We start from the raw sequence: 21,116 nt of genomic DNA, 5'->3' as shown, positions 1-21,116 counted from the left end.
AAAGATTATGTACCTGTAATAGGAAAATGGAATGTTGGCCTTTTATTCTCCATTCCCTTTGAAGTAGGGAGGTTTATCTAAAACTATACAAATGAGTCAGACTACAGCTAGAATAGTGCAAAGAGTTTTGGGCCTCTTACTCAAGGCAATCCAGAGATATTTCATTTGGTTGATAATAGGTATGGAGGGACTGTCTTATGAGAAGAGGTTGAGTAGGTGGAGCCTATAGTCATTGCCATTTAGAAGAAGGAGAGGCAACCTTATTGATGCAGGCAAGATTCTTAAGGGACTGGACAGGGCACATGTAGAAAGATGGTTTTCCCTTGTAGAGTCTAGGATCAGAGTACAACTTCAGAATACAGGGTTATCCCCTTAAGACAAGGGTAGGGAGTCTGTGGAGTTCTTTATCTCAGTAGGCTGTTAAGGCTGCATCATTAAGTAGATTCAAGGCTGACAGATTTTTAAATCAGTAAGGGAACCAAATATAGGGAAAAGACAGGCAAATGGAGCTGAGGATTATCACATCAGCATGATTCATTCAGTAAAAGGAGCTAGCTGAATGGCCTACATCCTTGGATCATATTGTTGGAACCATTCTACTTTCCAAAGTCTGCAAGTTAATCAAGTGTCGTGGAAATAATAATAAACTGGAATAATTTAGCACAACATTCAGATATTACTTTAGTTTATAATGCAACTCTGCAAAGAAAATGATCAAGCACATCACCCAGCCTTTTTCAGAGCTTTTACAATAGCGCTGAAAAAGACCCTTTGGCTCATCAATCCACATACCTATTCTAATCCCATTTTCCAACACTGGGCCTGGTACGCTACTGCATTTCAAGTGCTCATCTTAAAGAGTTCTTAAGGTTTTGAGGGCTCCTACCTCTACCAACATTTTAGGCAGTGAGTTTCTGATATCCACCCTCCCTTGGGGGGAGGGGGAAAGAGAAGAGAACATGTCCTTGAATGCTTTTTCAGCTTCCTCTTCCTTGCCTAAAAACTGTTTCTCGTGTTATTGATTCCTCTTGGGGGAATTCCTTCTCCCCATTCACACCCCTCAATTTTGATTACCTGAATAAGTTCTTCCAGCTAGATTGATACCTTTGAGCAAGTATGCCAGTCATATTATTGTAAAAAAAGTTTTAAACATTTTACACTTCATATCCAATCTACATGCTAATACCAGCATCCACAAGGCTATAACTCATGACCGGCCAAAATTCGTCCTAACTCCATCTACAACACCACCATTGCAAGCTGCATCTCAGTGAGGAGACAGAATATAGGGAAGAGATGGTGTAAAGACAACCATCTCTCGCTCAATGTCAGCAAAACAAAACAGCTGGTCACTGACTTCAGGAAGCAAGGTGAAGGGCTCTTATCTACATCAATGGTGTGAGGTGGAGATGGTTCAGTGTGTCAAGTTCCTACGAGTGATGATCAACAATCTGCCCTGGTCCACACACCTTGATGCAACAATCAAGAAAGCATAACACCCCTATTTCATCAGGAGGCTAAAGAAATTTAGCACGTCCATGAACACTCATTTTTATGGATGCACCATAGAAAGCATTCTATCCGGATGCATCAATGTGGTAAGGTAACTGCTCTGCCCATGACTGTAAGAAACTACAGAGTTGTGAACACAGCCTAGTCTATCACACAAGTCAACCTTCCATTCACTGACTCCATCTATACCTTCGGAAAGGCAGCAAGCATAATCAAAGATCCCTCCCACTTCAGTTATAATCTCTTTCAATTTTTTACGTCGGGCAGAAGATACAAAAGCTTAAACACGTACCAACAGATTTAAGAACAGCTTCTTCCCTACTGTTTAATAGACTTCTTAAATTGACCCCCCACATTTTAAGTTTAATGTTGAACTTGCTCTTTATGCACCTTCTCTGCAGCCATAATGTTGTTTTCTTTGCTCTGTTCTATTACCCTAATGCACTTTGTATGGTATGATCTACCCTACTGCAACAACAAAACTTCTCTACCTAGGTGCGTGTGACAATAATAAATCAAATCAGTTTATCTGCATTGCACTTCATATCCAGTCCACATGCCAGTTTCACCTGGGCTGTTCTATAGTTTTATGCATCCAAAAGTCATCTTGTTCAAAATCATAAATACAAGCAACCAGTCCATGGTGTAGGTAATGGGAGTCTCAATGTCTTTCATTGTAGCTCACCAAATGAAACCTGTTCTACTATTTTTAATAGCATTATTTATACATTTGCCAGTGGAAATAGTTCTTGTTATTGACCAGACTGGTTGCAGATTGCCAAACACCTACTATCAGGTCTCCACGTCAAACTTTTAAGAATAAACTACTTACATGTGATTTTGATCGTTTTTTCTTCCCAGGCGAGCTGGAATTTTGAAGATCTGTCTTGCTGGACAAAGAGTGATGTCTACATTCCTCCTCCCGTTCTTCTAGCTTTCGCTTCTTCTGGCCAAGTGGAGATGTGACTTGGCGCGTGTTATCTTTCAGAGGGGTGGCACCAGAAGTCTTTGCAATTGCAGCCCTGGACAGAATCATTAGAGTATGTGCAGCCATACTAACACTGTTTTCACTTCCTGTTTCACTTGCTGGGCTGCATGCTGGTATATCTGGTGTTGTAGGGGGTACCATTACTCTTGGTGATGCCTTCTCATCTCCAAGACCTTTGTTGCGTGGAGTCCTTTGAAAGTCTAAGCAATCATCTGGTCCTTCATTTGCATTACAGCCTGGTGTCCTAGGCATGGTTAAGTCAGCATTACTAGTTTGTTTTGGGGCAGGGCTTTGCCTCTGCATGTCTTGGAGCATCTCAGCTGCTTGTTTAGTCAGCGTGCTGGTCAGACTAAAATTATCGCTTTTATCTAAATTCCTTTTCGAAGCAGTTTCTTGAGAGACTGTAAGAGCAGTGGTGACTTTTTTGCACTCTTGCTGGGATTCAGGAATTCTATTACTGCCATCTTTGTCTGCAACTGTGGTTTGAGAATTGGGTCTTTCACTTTGAGAGACTCTTTTTTGCATCTGTACATTTGGAAGATCTGAAGTTTCTCTACTTCTCTGTCGAATCTGATCCCTATTTGCCTCGTTTTCTTTATTTGCTGTTGTTTTGTGGAATGACTCATAAGGTTGGCCAGAAGATGAACTTTTAGTCTTCTCTGATTTCCCCTGTATTTCCCTCCCTTTACTAACCCTTAGATCTGTCCTTTCAGATCGCTCCTTGTTCTGGGAAGTAAAAGTTGCATCAGATTGATTTGTATTATCAGTACGATATTCCTTTTTTGCCTGACTAGTGTTATACTCCACACGGGAATGGTCTGATTGTGTGGCTGTTGCATTATCAAAGCACAACACTCGTCTGTGGCGCTGTGATCTCAATTTTGAGCTTGATGCATTCGGTATCTCCACTGTGGGCTCTCTCGATTTTCCCATTTGGTCGCCAGGAACAGTTGGTTCTGAATTTTCAGCTCTAGAAAATAATTCAGATTTTGCACTTAGTTGCAGCTTTTATCAAAGAAAAAACAATCACAGAAGGTAGAAATAATTTACTCTACTTCACACAAAGAAACACTATTTCCACCAGGCACCTTCTCAGATTAGGAGAGAATAGCTTTTCTAAAATTAAAAGGAGAGTCAATTTCCTTCACATCAATTAAGTGATTGAGCAGCTCAGAGGGTAAAGTGTGAACAGAAAGTAGAAGAAAAAGGCATGCTGCCACATGGGGTTGGTTAACATTTACAGTAAGTACAGCATTTACACAGTAGGAGTTCAGTTCTCATAACTGTATTATTATTCATTCACTGGATAAAGGTGTCACTGGCTACGGCAGCATTTATTGCCCATCCCTAGTTTGTCCAGACAGCAGTTAAGAGTCAAAGACATTGCTGTGGATTTGGAGTTGCACGTAGGCCAGACTGGCTGATGGTGGCAGATTTCCTTCCCGAAGGTGGTTTAGCAAACCAGAAGGACATTTCTGACAATTTGCAATGGTGTCACTATTATTAGACTTTGAATTCCACATTTTCACTGAATTCAAAATGCGCCATCTGCCATGGCAGGATTCAAATCATGTTCCCAGATGTAACTTGGGTTTTTGGATTAATATTCTCGCAATAATACCACTGGAACATTGCCTCCCCATATCAAAACTCATTCATTAAACAGAATTGAGACAGACAGGTGATATTTTGCAGCTGTAGTATGTGGGCGCTGGTGAATCCCAGTGCGATCCATGGTGACACTGGCAGCAAGTGTTAGCTGTGAGGAACTTCAGCTCAGAGTTGACGAGTGGTTATCTGAACTGCAAGAATCATATCACATCAGGGAGAGGTTTCTTGATGCTGTTTCAAGACAAAGTTAAACCCCTTAGAATATTTACATCAAATCTGGTCAGTTGTCAGGGAGCAAAAAGGTGAGAGTGTAGGTGAGATGGTACAAAGATACCAAATTTAGCCTTGCAAGAGTGTCAGCGAACCCTGTCCAGTAGGTACCAGAGTCTTAGTTCCAATATGGATGAAAGCAGAGACTGCAATAAAAACGAGCACAGTGATCATTCAAGTGGGGGCACAAAAGAGATGTGTTTTATTATATTTCTCATGTACTTCAGGGAATAGATACTGCACTTGGCAAAGACAGAGTCCCAAAGGTTGTGTTATCTACTTGGTACCAAGGTTCAGGAACTCTCTTCTGGGCTGAAAGGGAACTTTTGATTGGGAAGGAAAGGATCGAGTTGCCTTGGCCCATGTAGGTACCAACAATAGGTGGGACTTGGACAGAGGTTCTGAACCACAATGATGACAACCTCTGGGTTACTATACATGAAAACTGGTGTAGAGTAAATAAGCTTAGAGGAAATCGTATGGTTCAAAGATTTATGGGAGCAACAGGTTCTGATTCATGAGGCATCATTTTTGGGAAAGAAAGTTGTTCCATTGGGATGGGCTTCGTTTGAACCATGATGTGACCAGTGTCTTGGAGAAGCATACACTAGGTTGTACATAGGGCTTTAAACTGATTAGTGTAACAGGTTTCAACCAAGAGGAATTTTTTAAAAAATCAAAAGCAAATGAGAGTAGAGGTAGAGGGCAGTGAAGAGGCAATCAAACTGTGACAGAAGAGTGCAGCAGAAATTAGAATTGGCGGGGGCAATAAAGGTAAAGCAAAGCTCACATCCTTTTTCATAACAAGAATAAATTAGTTGCCAGCACAAATAGAAATAAATGAATATTGCTTGATAGTTATTATGGAGATGGGTTACAGGGTGATCAAAAACTAGAAAACTAAATGATGACAGAAATGGTACAGAATTTAAACCAAATTCTTTTGCACCCATCTTCACACTGGAGGACACAATAATTATTCCAAAGATAACAGTTAAGCAAATTGCTGTTGGGAGAAAAGATCTTGTAATAATTTCTAACATGAGCGAGAAAATATTTCACAAACTAATGTGACTAAAGGCAGACAGGTCGCCAGGACCTGATGGCATGTATTCAAAGGTTTGAATAGAAGAGACTACAGAGGTACTGAAGGCTTTGGTTGAAATATTTCAGCACTCATTGGATTCTAGGAGGGTTCCACCAATTTGACATCCCTATTCATGAAAGGAGAAAAACCAAAAGCAGGAAACTATCATTGGGAAAATGCCAGAGCCCATTAAGGAAGAATCAGAAGGACATTCAGAAAAGCTTAATGTAATAAAACAAAGTCAACATGGCTTTGTGAAAGGGAAATCATGTTTGACAAAATTGGCAGAGTATTTTGAGGATATAACAAGCAGTACTTATAAAACAGAACCAGTGTATGTAGTGTATTTAGATTTTCAGAAGATATTCAATAAGGTGCCACATAAAAGGTTTCACACAAGATAGGAGCTCACCATATTGGGGCTAGTGTATTAGCATGGATTGAGGATTGGTTAACACAGGACAAAGTTGGGATTAATGGGTCTTTTTCAGGTTGCAAGTATCAGATCTATAGCCTCAAATCATTGATAATAATAACATCCAGATTTGCTGATTGTAGAAAAATAGAAAAAATGATTTATTTCTATTTGTGCTGGCAACTAATTTATCCTTGTTACAAATCTACATCCGTTATGAAAAAGGTTGTGAGCTTTGCTTTATCTTTATTGCCCCGCTAATTCTAATTTCTGCTGCACTCTTCTGTCACAGTTTGATTGCCTCTTCACTACCCTCTATCTCTACTCTCATTTCTTTTTGATTTTTAAAAAATTCCTCTTGGTTGAATGAGGGCACAATGTAGTGAGGACATAAGGAAGCTGCAAGAGGATACAGATCTGTTCAGTTAGGGGCAAACACTTGGTAGATGTAGTTTAATGTAGCAAAGTGACAAATTACAATTTTGCTAGGAAGAATCAAAAAACAATTATTCAAATGGAGAGACACCCAAAATATACAGTACTGAGGGATATGTGCTCTTGTGCATGAAACAAGAAAATCCAGATGAGTGTACAATAAGGAAGTTCAACAGTGAAATTACAAGAGATATCCTAAAAGCAGGGAGTCCACATAACGATATTAACAATTAAAAATGTGTTTATAAATTTTTTTGGATTAACCAAGAGCAGCAAGATTACCAATGAAGACAGTACAGTCAACTAGAGAATGAAGTTGACTAGTACATAAAAAAAAGTTTCGTAATGTATACTTTTTATTTACCACAGAAAAGTTAAATATTAACATTGAGGATTATAACATTTGAATGGTATAAACAGCAAGGGGGAAATATTTCAGGGTTTAACATCTCCTAAAATAAATCCAAATGAAATGTAGCCCAGCAGATATGAGGAACAAGGGAGTAAACAGCAGCAGCTTAGACTAACTTTGTTTTAAACAAAACAATAGTGCACAAATTATTGGGAGAAAATCAGTGTACAAATTGCAATTTAAATAAATATGGATTCATTCAGCATCGATTTTAAAGGTTGTGTCTGTCGGACTAACTTGACTGAAGAGGTTAACAAGGAAGATTGATGAGACGAGCACATTTAAAATGTGGTCTACATGGATTTTAGTACAGTATCATATGGCACACTAGTCAGAAATCCAAGGGCAAGTTGCAGAAAAAAATTGGCTCAGTGGTAGGAAACAAAGATCAACTGATGTGCTGGTGATTGACAGGCTATTACCAGCATCTCCTCCAAGGTTTAGTATTAGGAGCTTTGGATTTTTGTGACGTTTAAGTGAACTGTAGACTTCAATCTAAGGGACAAGATTAACAAGCTTGCAGGTAATAAAAAAGTCTTGGTCAATGGGTGGGAAAGAAAACAAAACTATATACTGCAGGAGTACATCAGCAAACCAGCCAGATGTATACCAAAAAGCCAAAATTGAATTTAATCCAGAGAAGTATAGCTCTGCATTTGGGAGAGCAAGAATACATGGGGACATACGGAGAAGATCAGAGGAATAAGATCTGTGGGAAGCATATCCACAGATTCCCAAAGACAGCAGCACAGGTAGATACTGTGACTAACAAGGTAAACAGGGCAGCTAGAGTACTGTGTACACTTCTGGTCACATTATAGAAAGAAATATTTTATAGATCACAGAGAGGCTACAAATATAATTTAAACAGATGTACCAGGATTTGAGGATTTTAGCTAGGAGGAACGTTTCCATGGGTTGTGTGGTTTTCTTTCAAAGGACACAGAGGAGATTTATTTCAGGTGCACAAAATTTGAAGGACCAAGATAGATTCAACAGGAGGGATCCATATTCCATACCAACGAGATCAATAATCAACAGGTATACATTCAGAATAATTGGCAGAAGGATTAGAGGTAGTACTAAGGGGAACCTTTGTCAGGGAGGGTTTTTGGCTGCCTGAAAAGACAGTAGACAAAACTTTTGTCATGTTGAAAATAAATCTGAATTCACACTTGTCACAAAGCTGGCCCTTTTTCTCAAAGCTGTTTGTTTTCTCAAGAATACTGTGTCGATTTTTTTTTAAAAATTGGGTCATAAAATCCTCCCAGCTCCAAGGTGGCTTGTTTGGTCCAGAGATGAAAAAGGATTTTGAGGGGACTTTTGTTTATATGTATACAGATAAGACTTCAGGCCAAAGCGGTCATGTTTTAGAAGTGACCTGTATAATGAAAGGGGAGTGGTCAGTTCAGCCCAGAACTAGTTAGGAGTTCAACAGTGAGCTGTGTGGAAAAGGGGTTGCAAAACTCTCTCTCCTTCTGCACATCTAACTTCAACCTGTAAGCATTCGTTCCATTTTTACTGTTTTTTATTTAAAGGGGGTTTGCTTATTGGGACTTGTATATATTCGGAACAGCATAATTAGGTCTAGTTTGAATAGACTGAGTTCTGTAGGGGTTCTTTATTCTGTTCTTTGTGTTTCATTGTGTAATTTTGTGAATAAATTTTTATCTGTTTTAAAACCTGGTAGTCAATCTAGCTAGCTTACTCTGGGTAATTTTCAATGAACACTGACAAAAAACAAATTGCAAAGTTATGGTCTGGCTTGCCTGCTTAAGAATGCTTTGAGTGGTCTGGCTTAGTCCACAATACACTTTAGGAACTACAGGGCAAAGGACCAAGAACTACAAAGTTGGACTAAGCTGGGTGTCTATTTTGTAGTTGGCACAGAAACAGTTGATCAAATACTCTCCCCTTCTGTATTCTATATTTTCCATGCTTGTATGTTTATGATACGCCAGTCCTAAGAAATATAGCATGCAAACACCAAGAGATAAACACTCTTCCTCTTCTTTGTCTCAAACAATATAACTCACAACATCACTGAATCTCAGTCAAGACACAAGATAAAATTATGCCAGAATTTGATTAGGTCCTTTACCACAGATATCTGAAGTTTCAGTGAAGAAAATATTTGAATTGTGCAAGTCACCTGCCCAATCATTACTCCCAAACAACACAGGTTAGTTTTAAAATAGACAAAAGGACTAGGACTAGCAACCATTCTGATACTTTACCTCTGAGGCTGGGAAGTATTTTGAGAGATTGATGAATCTATTGAAATGAGTGTGCCAATGACAGAGGATTGTCCTAAAAAACAAAATTAAGTGATTACTTTTATAAAGATAGTATATTCCAGGGTTAGTTAACAAAAATGAGAAAAGAAAAACATCAAAATATTCAGTTTTTTAAATTTATAGCTGTCCGTGGTAAAGAACGGAGACATTACCAAACCATACAAAGCTCTATTATGGCACTAATTATAAGTTGGCTTTCAGCCACCAAAATGGTGAGAATTACAAATAAGCTTTCCACAATGCACAGAAGCTTTATAAATAGTCAAAATAATCATGAAAAAAGAACTGACTATTTGCTAAAGCAACATATCAAGTAGGGAAATGTGACATTTCAACAGATACACAATAGTTGCCAACTGAAATCTTTTTGAATGAATTCAACCCTTAACTATTTCTTTCCATGCATGCTGACCTGTATTTAAGGTGCTTGGTTGAACAGCTAACTGTGGTGGTTTCCTTGAAATGGGAAGTTTACTGAATCGGTTACACTTTTTGCCAAGGGATGATGATACTGGCATACGAAGAACCTGGTTGAAATCAATAGAAATTGCATAATTATAAGTCCTGCATTTTAAAAAATGCTTAAATCACAAATAGTTGCTGAGACAAGGATTCTTGTGTTGTTTAAAATGCTAAGCTCTGTACTCTGTATGAAACAAAAATTAATCAAGCTCTCAAAGATTCTGAAGTGGAGGAAGCTGGTACAATTGTAACATTTAAAAGGCATCTGGATGGGTATGTGAATAGGAACGGTCAAGAGAGTTATGGGCCAAGTGCTGGTAAGTGGGACTAGATTAGGTTGGGATATCTGGTTGGCATGGAGGAGTTAGACTGAAGGGGGGTCTGTTTCTGTGATGTACATCTCTGTTACCTCTATTCCAACTCAATGTACTCTTAAAGAGTGATGACTGGTGGTGGTTTCATTGGACGATCACCATACCACAGGTGAGGGGAAGGGTTTGAGAAGGCGGCACTTTCACAGTAACTTCAGCCGGTATGAGAATTGAATTCATGCTGCTATCACATTGCTTTGCAAACCAGCTGTCCAGCCAACTGAACATTATTATCCTCAATAAATGCAGCACCTGTGCAGATACCTACAGAATACATATGAACTGACCTGTTGAGGTGATACTGTGAATGTTGTTCCACTATTTGGACCCATTATTGAAACAGGAATAACTCCCATCATTCCTTGCAGCACTGGCTGAACAGGGGATGTAATAATAAACGTTGACCCTGAAATGCAACACACTTAAATTTCAGAAACAGGACAAGTTAAAAAATCCTAGCAAAAAAACATTTATCATTTATGATGAGATGCAAGGCTCAAATTCCATGGAAGAAAACGCCATAGGTAAAATGCGATCTCCAGTTACTCTGATGCCTTGCTTCACTTTAGAGAGACAGAAGTCATAATAGTTCATGTGGTTGTCTCTACCATAACAAATAGTGAGGGAAGGGTATAAGTACGTTATTAAGTTGGCATTTATCTTCTGTAAATATGGCACAGCATAAATGTAGACAGCAGGAGTTACTGATGAGAAAATCACAGGTTTACTCTCTAATCTATTAGCTCAATTTCAGGTTCTTTCTGTTATGTGCCAAGTTAGTGACCCCAGGAGCTATTTCAGTATTGCTATAGTCAATTGTGAAGAAAAACAAAAAGGGAAAAACAAGTTATGTAACTGTTTCCATCTTCTCTCCAGTCTCTTCACTTGCGTTCGCAAGAACTGTTCGACACCAGCTACTACAATACCCAATAATGTATAATTTCAAAAAATTGGGCTACTATGCAACACAGTTGGCACTATTATAATTATGCAATGTGGGGAAAATGTGTCGATTGTAAATTTTTGATAAAACCTTATACATTACTACCTTGTGAAAAATTTGAAGAAACAGGTTGTCCCATGGTCAAAACAGTGCTTGGTCTTGGAGGCGTTGATAAAGCTTGAGGAACAGATGTTGAAATAGTTGTAGATGCAGAACTGCTCGGTAGCATCAAGACATTTGTTGAATTACCTCGGTGGTCCAAAATAAAAGTGCTACCATTATTTGGTTCTTCTCCTTTCCTCAATGATTGCCCTGCAGAATCTTGCATGCAAGTTGCTATGAGGACACTGCTAGATTGTCCAAATGTGGTAGCAGTAGGCAATAGTTGAATGAGTCCTGTGTCTTTTGATAAACTAAGAGGATTTTGTGTGGACTGAGTACAATCAGCCTGCGGTATATTAATGGTCACATTACTGGAAGTAATGCTTTGTGTCGACACAACTTCAACTTCCGTTGTGGCAACATTGTGCTCACTGCTTTCAGGCTCCTCTGTCATCTTCAAACTATTTATAGCACTTTCTGTCTCTTCAGTACTTACACACTCATTGCAACTAGAGTTTGTTTCAGCAACAGTAACATTATTGCTATTTGATAAAGACTGGCTTAATCCTTTGCCCTTTAAGGGTGTACCACCTGGAGAGGACATTATAATTGTTGGTACATTTTCATTAGTAATACTGGACACAGCATTATTTAATTCTGGATCTGAAGACGACTGTTTGGGGTCATCACTAATTATTATCTTGAGTGTTACTATATTTGAGGGATCTACCTCCATAGTGCTGGAAGGTTCAGCATTTGAATTTTTGGAAGTTGAGATAACATCAGTCTTTACAGAAGTGGCCTTAAGCGGTGATTTAGACACCACATTGGTTGAAACACTTTCAGTTGCAGGGTTCAGGCCCGAAGTAACAAAACTTGGTTGAAGGGATATAGCCCTAACCTCAGAACTCGATTTAGAAGGAACAGAGGAGGAAACAGGTTCCGCTCGATCAGGCAACTCCACTTCAGCAGAAATGACACAGGATTTTATTGCACCAGATTGAAGTGAGTTTACTGAACTAGAGCTTACAGTCCAACTATTTGATACTTCAGGTACAGTTGAAACAAGGACTTGAGATTGTTGAAGATTGGTCAACGGGCTTTTACAGGTTTCAACCTTATGCAGAACATTTTGCAGATCTGACACTGTAGTTAATGAGTTATCAGAGTTAGCTGGTAAGGGCTTTCTTCCCTCTAGAGACATAGGTTCACACTCAGATCTTTTCTGTACTACAAAAGTTGACTGAACTGATGCTGGAGGACAAGCTGAAGGTGGTTCATTACAAACTCCGATTGCAGTCTTATCACTTGTTCTTGTGACACAGACAGTTTGTGCTATTGGCTTTTCAATTTTATGCTCACTCATTACTGCTTTAGATTTATCAGTATCATAAAGCCTAGACCTATTAGGGTCTGCAGCAAGTCCATTTTGAAGTGTCAATTTGGATATTGATTCTGTTTTAGCATCATGATTAGTTAACTCTTCAACACCTAAATGGTCCTCATCGCGCTTTTGTTGCACAAGTGAAGATGGTGCTGTCTTTTCATGATAAACAGAAGACGACTGGGCTTCAACCTCCATTTCAGCAACACCCCCAGCTTCTTGGCACTCCGACATTGCTGAAGTAGTTGTGTGAATAGCAGCAACAGACGAAGGAAGGGCAGACACAACAGCAGCTTCTCCAGTGGTCCAACAGCTACATTTCGATGTCTGGTTGCTGGTTGCTTGACTATCCACTGAAAGCATAGATTTATTTGCATCAGCTGCATTCAGAGTTGGAAAAGTCTGATTTTCTTTTTTTGCAGATTTTGTAATGGAGTTTGATTCTGATGACATTTCAGTTTTATGGACTGTCCCATCAGCCTTACTTTTCTTCGTATAACCACTTGACACCTTCTCAGAGACTGTTGACGGTACGGACACTTGGATATCAAAAGAAGAAAAAACAATTAAAGGGTTTGCAACCTAATAAAAAATATTACAAATAGTTCAATAAATGTAGTGCCTTGCTTTTTTATGGAGTACAATTATATAAAGTAACACAGATTATGATTTTGACAAATCCACTTCGGTACATCTATTGTAGCACTAAACAAAAACTACAACTCACCCAATCCCTCTGTTTGATAGGTGTTAAATGCCTCAGAGAATGCTGAACTTGTACCATTTTCTATTACTTCCAAACCTACTTGGCTGCACGGTCCATGATCAGAGTCTTCACTCCTTTTTGATTTACCTAAGTAGATTATGGAACATGAAATAAAAATGAATTAAAATACAACTCTGTATATGTATTTAGTCCTGATCAATGATGCATTTCAGAACCAAAGAAAATATATTTAACTAGTTTTTCGCCTTAGAAAAGTCATCCAAATACCAGAAACTAAATTAATAGAATGATGTATATGTTTACTAAGATATAGGAGCAGAATTAGACCATTCAGCCCATCAAATGGCAGAGCAGACTCAATCATGGCCAATGTACTCCTCTCCCCCATTCCCTGCCTTCACTCCATAACCTTTCAACCCATTTGCAATTAAAAATCTGTCTAACTCCTCCTTAAATTTACTCACTGTCGCAGCATCCACTGCACTTTGGGGCAGCAAATTCCACAGGTCCACAACCTTCTGGGAGTAGTTGCTCCTCAACTCTTAAATTTGCTACCTGTTATCCTAAGACTATGACCTCTCATCCTAGAATGCTCTACAAGAGGAAGCATCAACTCAATACTGAAGGACGTTGTTTTGTCGACCATGTCTGTACCATCTTAGTCAGAGTTAACCAATTAGTCCATTTTGTGCTCTTTCCCCATACTTATTCATTTTTAAAAAAACGATACTGAATCTGCTTCTATCATGTTTTTAGGCAATGTATCAGATACTTGTTGTATTAACAATCATGTTGTTGTTGGTTCTTTTGCCACTTGAAAGTTTTGATTGCTGGTTTCCGTTCCTCTGTGGCCAGAAGCTGGTTCTATGTATTTATGGTATCAAAACCCTTCTGAACACCTTTATTAAGTCACCTTTAGTCTCCTCACTCCAACAAGAATAACCAGAGTTTCTCTAGATTCTCCATATAAAATTAAACTTTTTATCTCTGGCATCATTCTAGTAAAATTCTACACAAAGACTTGAAGATTTATTCATTCATTCTAAAATGCAATGCCCAGAATTTGACAATACCATTGCTGCATCTCACCAGCATTCTAGGATAGTTTCATATCCTTCTATATTTTTGCTCTATTTATAAATCTTATGATCTTGTAGATTCTTGTTCTCAACAGAAAATGATATTTTCTGTATCCAAGTGCAGGTTAACATACGTATGGAAGAGATTATCAGAGGTCCTAAGAGAGACCCACCGAAAACTTCCCCTCCCATCTTAAAAACAGCCATTCAATATTTTGTTTTTTGTTGCTTATCCAATTTCTTATCAACACAAATATTGTTCCATAAATCCAATGGACTTCAATCTTGTTAGCAATTATATTAGTGATACTGTAATCCTCTGGTAGAGTTATAGAGTTGTAGAGATCTACAGCACAAACTAGTCAAAAACAGCAATCTAACCATTCTAATTCCATTTTCTAGCACTAGGCCTATAACCTTTTATGACTTGGCATCACAAGTGTCATTTGAATATTTCTTCAATATGGAGGGTTCCTGCTTCTATCAACCTTAGAAGCAGTGAGTTCCAGATTCCCACCACCCTCTGGGCGACAAAGCTTTTCTTCACATCTCCTCTAAACCTCCTGCTCATTGATCCCTCCAGCAAGGAGAAAATATTTTCCTGTCTACTGTATGTACACCTGCCACAATTTTATATATAACGAGAGAGAAATTGAATTTTTTTTTGCAATTCACATATTTGAGGAGATTTGGAAAACTGTGGTCAATGCCTCCACAAAATCCAACTTTTACTCAATCACAATCACAACCCCTGTCAATTTCCTCTGCTCGAAGGAAAGCAGCCCCAGCCTGTCCGATCTCTTCAAACTGAAACTCTCCAGCTAAAACAGCATTCTGTTAAATTTGCTCATCACTGGAGAGAGTGCAATCAGATCCCTCATGATGTGGATTGCAGAACTGCACACAAAATTCAAGTCATGGTTTAATCAACATTTATACAGTTCCAGTATAACCACCTGGCTCTATTCTGTGCCTTGGCTAATAAAATCAAATATACCATAGGCCTTCTTAACCACTTTATCCACCCATCCTGATTTCTCAAGTAGCTAGTATACATGAACACCAAGGTCCATTGGTGCTCCACCGCTCATGTCTTTCCTTGCCTTGTTTGTCCTGTGCAATTTATTCAGATTGATTTCCATTTGCCACTGATCAGTCCATCTGACCATCCCATTACATCCACCTGTAATCTAAGGTTATCTTTTTCAAGACATAACACCCCATAAATGTTTGTACCATCTGCGAACATATTGATCAACCCCTTGACATTCAAATATGAATCATTTAAACCACAAACAGCAAGGGCACCATTACTGATCCAGGTGCGATTCCAGTGCACACAGATTTACAGCTGAATAAACACCCTTCAACTGCAACCTTCTGCTTCCTGCCACTCAGACAATCGTGGATTCAATTTGTCAAACTTCCTTGAATCCATGGACTTTTAGTTTTGCTAGCAGTCTCCCATGAAGGACCATATCAAAACCCTTGCTGAAATAAAAGGAGATTATATCAAAGACATTGCCTTCATCTACACACCTGGTCACCTCTCCAAAAAATTAAATCACCTTGTTCAGGCATGACTTTGCCTTAAAACCATACAACAGTTCTTGTTTAATCCCCATCTCTCCAAATGCAGATTAATTCAATGCCTCAGATTTACTTTCAATAGTTTCCCTACCATGAAGGCTAGGCTGATGGGCCTGTAGTTTCCTGGTTTATCCTTTGATGCCATCTTGAATAATGGTACCAGACTGGCTGCCCTGCAGTCCTCCAGCACCAGTCCTGTGGCCAGAGAGGAATTGAAAATTTTTGCAAGAGTTATCATTCACATATTCAAGGAGGCTTGGAAAACTGTGGTCAATGCCTCTACAAATTCCACTTTTACGTACCCCAATAACCAAGGATGTATTTGAATCAAAGGAGGTGACTTGCCTAATTTGAGCACTGCCAACTTCGACAGTACGTTGTTTCTATCCTAACCAATTCATCTATCACTGTCTCCTTTTGTTAGAAGCAAAATATTAATTTAGTCCTTTTGCCTTCAGAAAAATTTTTCCTTCATTGCTAATCAACCCAACTAATCCTTTAACTATACACTTTTGGATTTCCTTTCATTTTATACAATAAAAACTAAGTTCTCAAAAAACTCAGCAAACCTGACAACATCTGAGGAGACAGGAACAGAGTTAGCATTGCAAGTTGAATGGAACTCCTATTCTTCAGTTCTCATTGAGGCATATTTGACTCAAAGTTAATTTTTCTGTCACAGCTGCTGCCAAGACCTGAGATTTTCATTCCAGATTTCCAGTATTCACAGAGTTACTTACTTTTACAGGCCTCCAGAGTTCATTTTGCATTCAGCGAATCCCTTTACTGAATTATTAACTTGACATTTACCACAAGCTTCCTCAGCTTCATTTCAATCTGTTTTGACATATCCATAAATCCTTAGAGTTCCTGCAGTGTGAAAACAGGCTCTTCGGCCCAACAAGTCCACACCGACCCTCTGAAGAGTAACCCACCCAGACCTATTCCCCTCTCCTAATACTCTACATTTATGCTGACCAATGCACCTAACATACACATCCCTCAACACTACGGGCAATTTAGCATGCCAATTCACCTTACCTGCACATCTTTGGACTGTGGTAGGAAACCGGAGCACCCAGAGGAAACCCATGCAGACACGAGGAGAATGTGCAAACTCCACACAGACAGTTGCCCAAGGCTGGAATTGAACCCGGGTGCCTGGTGCTGTGGGGCAGCAGTGCTGACCACTGACCCACCAGGCCACCCCTTAAGAATGTAGTTTTTAATGCCGTTCCTGTCCAGAGTGGAATCGTGTCTATCCTGTACCAAAACCTTTTGTCTGAATCTCCCCCTATTCCCTATTGATCATTTACTATTTTAAATGTCAATCTTTATTCCAACCTAATTGGAACAGATCCTTCTACTCCTCACTGAAATTTGCCCTCATTCGTTCAGCATTTTGACATTTCCTTATGCTTTTCCATAACTTATCCGAAGCTAATGAAATTGTGAAATTTGCTTTTCTAAATCCATTTTCAATGATGCTTGCTTCAACTGCCTGCTTTTGTCTCCCAAAATTTGCGCTTTTCCAGCAACACATTTTTCAGCTCTGATCTCCAGTATCTGCGGTCCTCACTTTCTCCCAAAATTTCATCCAGCACAACCAATATTGTCATCAGGCTAGAAATATTTCAAGACTACTTTTTGCACAAATTTCAGGAATTCCCTTTACATTATTATTTTCCCAGTCTTTGTTTGGTAAAAAGTGAAGCCCCTCATTATTACTGCCCTGTTGTGTCTTGTTGCAACCTGCCTCCTTCCCACTAGTGATCTTTAACATAGATTCAGAGGCATAAAATCCTCTCTATTGTTCATTAATTCTAATTAAATAGTCTTTGAACCCTCAATTACATCACCAGTTTCAAGTGATCTATACCAGCACACTTCCCATTTCTTTCCCCAACTAACCTTAATGCACTGCAAGCAAGAATATGAAAAGTCAAATTTTGCCTCGTTTGAGCCACAATTGCCATTATATCAATCTCGAGTGCCTGCAGTTTACTAATTGGCATAAACAGGTAAAGGAAATGTATAAATGTTACAGGACATCTGAACAAGCATTTTCAAACCTGATATCTGATACTACAAACTATAGTACTCAAACTAATTAATGGTACATTACCTCCATTATATGCATTTTAAATTCCATTTGGCAACTTACTACATCAGCAAGGTGAGGAATGTTGAACTGAAGATAACTTTCCATAATGTTTCAACTAATGACAGCCTGAATTCAGACTAAAGCCCTGCCTGGGAGCTTTTTACTATTTTAATAACTTGAGGATTTTCCACCTTTCATTGAGCCACAAAAAAAAAGGCCTTGTTTTTTTCTGTACAACAGCAACATATGAAGGTATATTGGTTTCTAATCTTAAAATCGGAACAAAAGCTGCTATATCGACTTGTTAACTCTTCCAGCAGAATCACGTACATTTGTCGTGCAGCACAAAAGCTCTCTACAAATCACTATCATTTGGTGATTGAGAAAAAATCAACAGTATTTGTTCTAATCACGTATAATCACAGTATGAAAGGCTCTGCCTAAAGATTTCAAGCTGAATATTTAGCTGCTATTATGCAATGAATACAACTTATTTCCAGCTATCACAAAGACTTGTAAAACAAAGTCATCTACTCAGATCAAGTTCATTATTGACAGATTTTTATTAAGTTATAAACAAAAATAGTACACTTGCTGATAGGATTTGGTACGAACCATAATCAAAGAGATCAAACAAAGCTTGAAATGCAGGGTCTGACTCAGTCTGCTCTAAGATATCCTGGATAGCTTCATCAGACATATGGACTTCATCCTAAATAAAACAAAAAATTGATTTAAGCAATCATTTGATTACAAAAAACAGTCAGTGTCATAAACAGAAGATATAATCCAGACTGGACTATGGATATATCTGATATATTGGATCCTTGAAAAATAATTTGGTCTTTCTTTAGAAACTGACTGGAACCTACCAATCTGGATCGGAATTGCTACTTCAGACTCAAGATAAAAGGTTGTCTTATTTTTCTACTGAGTTTTTGGGCCTGACCTCTGATAGAAGATCCATTCCAACAAAGACAGTTCAGTGCAAACCACAGACAACACAGGAGCGGATCTTTGCAGAAGCCACATTGGCTTTTAAACAGCAATAGCTGCTGTATTCCAATAAGAAAAAGTTTTAAGTAGTCCTAAAGCATCTTCTATAGCATGAGATTGCCTAGTAACATTGTTTTGTCTGTGGGGTGGGAAGAGGAAAGTAATAACAGAAAAATGGAGCAGGAAAGCAAGCACGAAGAGGTGGTAGGGTGTCAGGTGGGCAAAAGAGCACAGTGGGTAAGTGGTCTAATATTAGGAGGCATATATTTGAGGAGGTGGTGGGTGTTGGAGGAAGAGTTCCAAGGAGATGTGAGGGATAAGCATTTTAAAGACACATAGCGGTAGAAGTCTGAAACATGTTGCCAAGCATGAAAGTGGAGACAGGAATGATAGGTGCTGGTGTTAATAGTTTTTTTTTGACTTACGATTAAGGAGATAACCATGAACTCTAACTTTTATCTCTATCTCAATTGGGAATTTGTTTTTTTCCCCAAAAGAGAAAGAGGTCCAGAATACGTGAATGGTTAAATTTCCTGGACAATTAACATTTATTGAATCAGGTCCCAAAATTCTGACATGCAACATGCCTTTTTTTTTAAAAAACCTTTCCTCTTCTGAAAACCATGTTCCTTTACTAACAGTGTAGAGTTGTGTACAAATATTTCTCAGCAAATATCTAAGTCTGGGCTCCAGCACTAAGAATGTGACTCTTTTGTTGGCTGAATGCTCTATGGATTTTGAAGTGACATTATAGCTATTCTTTGGCTGCACCCTAGCCATTCTAACATTTCTGTAGTTGTAAGCACTAAGGAAAACGTTAAGTGCAATGAACTTTGAATTTTTTATTGAAACAGAGGCGACAACAGCAGAGTTACTACTTTTTTTCTAATCACATTGCTCAAAATATTCTACAAGGCACAGGAACCCCAGAATAGGATGTGTATTGTAGCTTGTATATTGTCGAATCAAGCTAGCTGGCACAACCTTCTGTAAACTAGCCTCTAAATTAACTACTTCCAGAATTGCCTTCTTTAAGTTGGCAGGCAGACTCCTAAAGCTGCAGGTCCAAGCAGGCTTGCAAGTTGGCAGCACCACAGTGAGACATGGATCCTGCTCAAGCTGGCAGTGGAGTATCAGGGTGTCCCGACATGGAGACATCATTTGGAAGCTACCTGTACTTAAGTTATAAATTATAGAGACGCAAAGCCAATAGGGGCATTGAATGAGAGATGAAACTATAATCTTTCACTATTAGGGTTAGAGCCTAGATATGGCAAGTTGCTCTATTTGGTAAAATAGAGTGTCAACTCGGAATGGTCCCTAAGTGGGGCATTAATCGGGTTGATTGGCCATGCCTTTTCATGAATAGGGGTATCTGAAATGGGAAATCCCATGATGGAGGCAAGAACATCAGGGATGCAGTTCACTTCTATTTTCCTGACCCTCACACTCCTCCCCAGCTCCCCAAGGGCTGGGAAATTCCAGTGTCATATCCACTGCAAATACAGAGAGGCTTAAAAGCCCAGCTGCACAAGATCTATATTCAACCCTCATCATATTGAGACTTGCAGGCATAAAGCCACATTTTAACACCGTCTTCATGAGTTGGTAGCTGATACAGCTCTGCTCTTTCAGGTTAACTGAACTAACAAATATCAAAAAAAATTGAACAGCATCCACCAAATATTTTGCTGAACTTAGTGGCATTACTTAACAGTCCAAGTGTTCAGAGACAAGTTGAATTAAAAAAAAGAAACATTAAGTCATTCAAATATAAGATAAACGTTACCCCAAGACCTAAGATTTCATCAATCGATTGCTCTGGTAATGAAGTAGTACTCTCTGGTGGTTTTGATGAGTGTCCAGTACTAGTCTCACTGTAAGATGAAAGAATTGTTGGATTTAACACAGATTGAAAAGTTTTACATGATGTGCAATTGACATTACCAGTGACTTTATCCAGAGAGTTTGAAAATTTGATTCACAGTTGGTTAAATTGGAGAGATATTGGATCAAACATTCCTATGACTAAATATCAATAGAATTTCCGTAACCAAAACTTGTAGTAGTGTAAGAATATATTATGATACAGTGCAGGATATCTAAAAATCAACTGCATTTGATATGCAATGTTTGCACAGAAAATTATAAGCTTTGTAGAGATTGCTACAGATCCATAATTAACACGTGACAAGTTAACTTATTACACAGCCAGTGAGAAAAACCGAGCAAGTCGCAGTGGAAGAAATGAAATCTTTTCACTCCCAAGTTTAGTATTGTCAGCAAATTTCACCATTTCTGATTCCAAACAATTCATGTAAATTGCGAACA

The 21,116-nt window shown here is 38.7% G+C and overlaps 1 protein-coding gene across 1 annotated transcript in view; it reads right to left on the bottom strand.

The window, feature by feature from the left end:
• npat (nuclear protein, ataxia-telangiectasia locus) overlaps positions 1-21,116 on the bottom strand; it is a 43,321-nt gene that overhangs the window by 3,289 nt on the left and 18,916 nt on the right. The window contains exons 10-17 of the mRNA XM_072577470.1: positions 20,575-20,662; positions 18,405-18,501; positions 13,017-13,142; positions 10,909-12,828; positions 10,148-10,266; positions 9,440-9,554; positions 8,968-9,040; positions 2,345-3,470 (exon numbers count right to left, since the gene is read on the bottom strand). Coding sequence (XP_072433571.1) covers positions 2,345-3,470; positions 8,968-9,040; positions 9,440-9,554; positions 10,148-10,266; positions 10,909-12,828; positions 13,017-13,142; positions 18,405-18,501; positions 20,575-20,662 — 3,664 coding nt within the window. The remainder of the gene's footprint in view (positions 1-2,344; positions 3,471-8,967; positions 9,041-9,439; positions 9,555-10,147; positions 10,267-10,908; positions 12,829-13,016; positions 13,143-18,404; positions 18,502-20,574; positions 20,663-21,116) is intronic.

The sequence above is a fragment of the Chiloscyllium punctatum genome, chromosome 9, assembly GCF_047496795.1.
Source record: "Chiloscyllium punctatum isolate Juve2018m chromosome 9, sChiPun1.3, whole genome shotgun sequence".
Lineage (NCBI taxonomy): Eukaryota > Metazoa > Chordata > Chondrichthyes > Orectolobiformes > Hemiscylliidae > Chiloscyllium > Chiloscyllium punctatum.
Note: the sequence above shows the minus strand (reverse complement) of the source record. Positions and strands in the feature narration are given on the sequence as shown.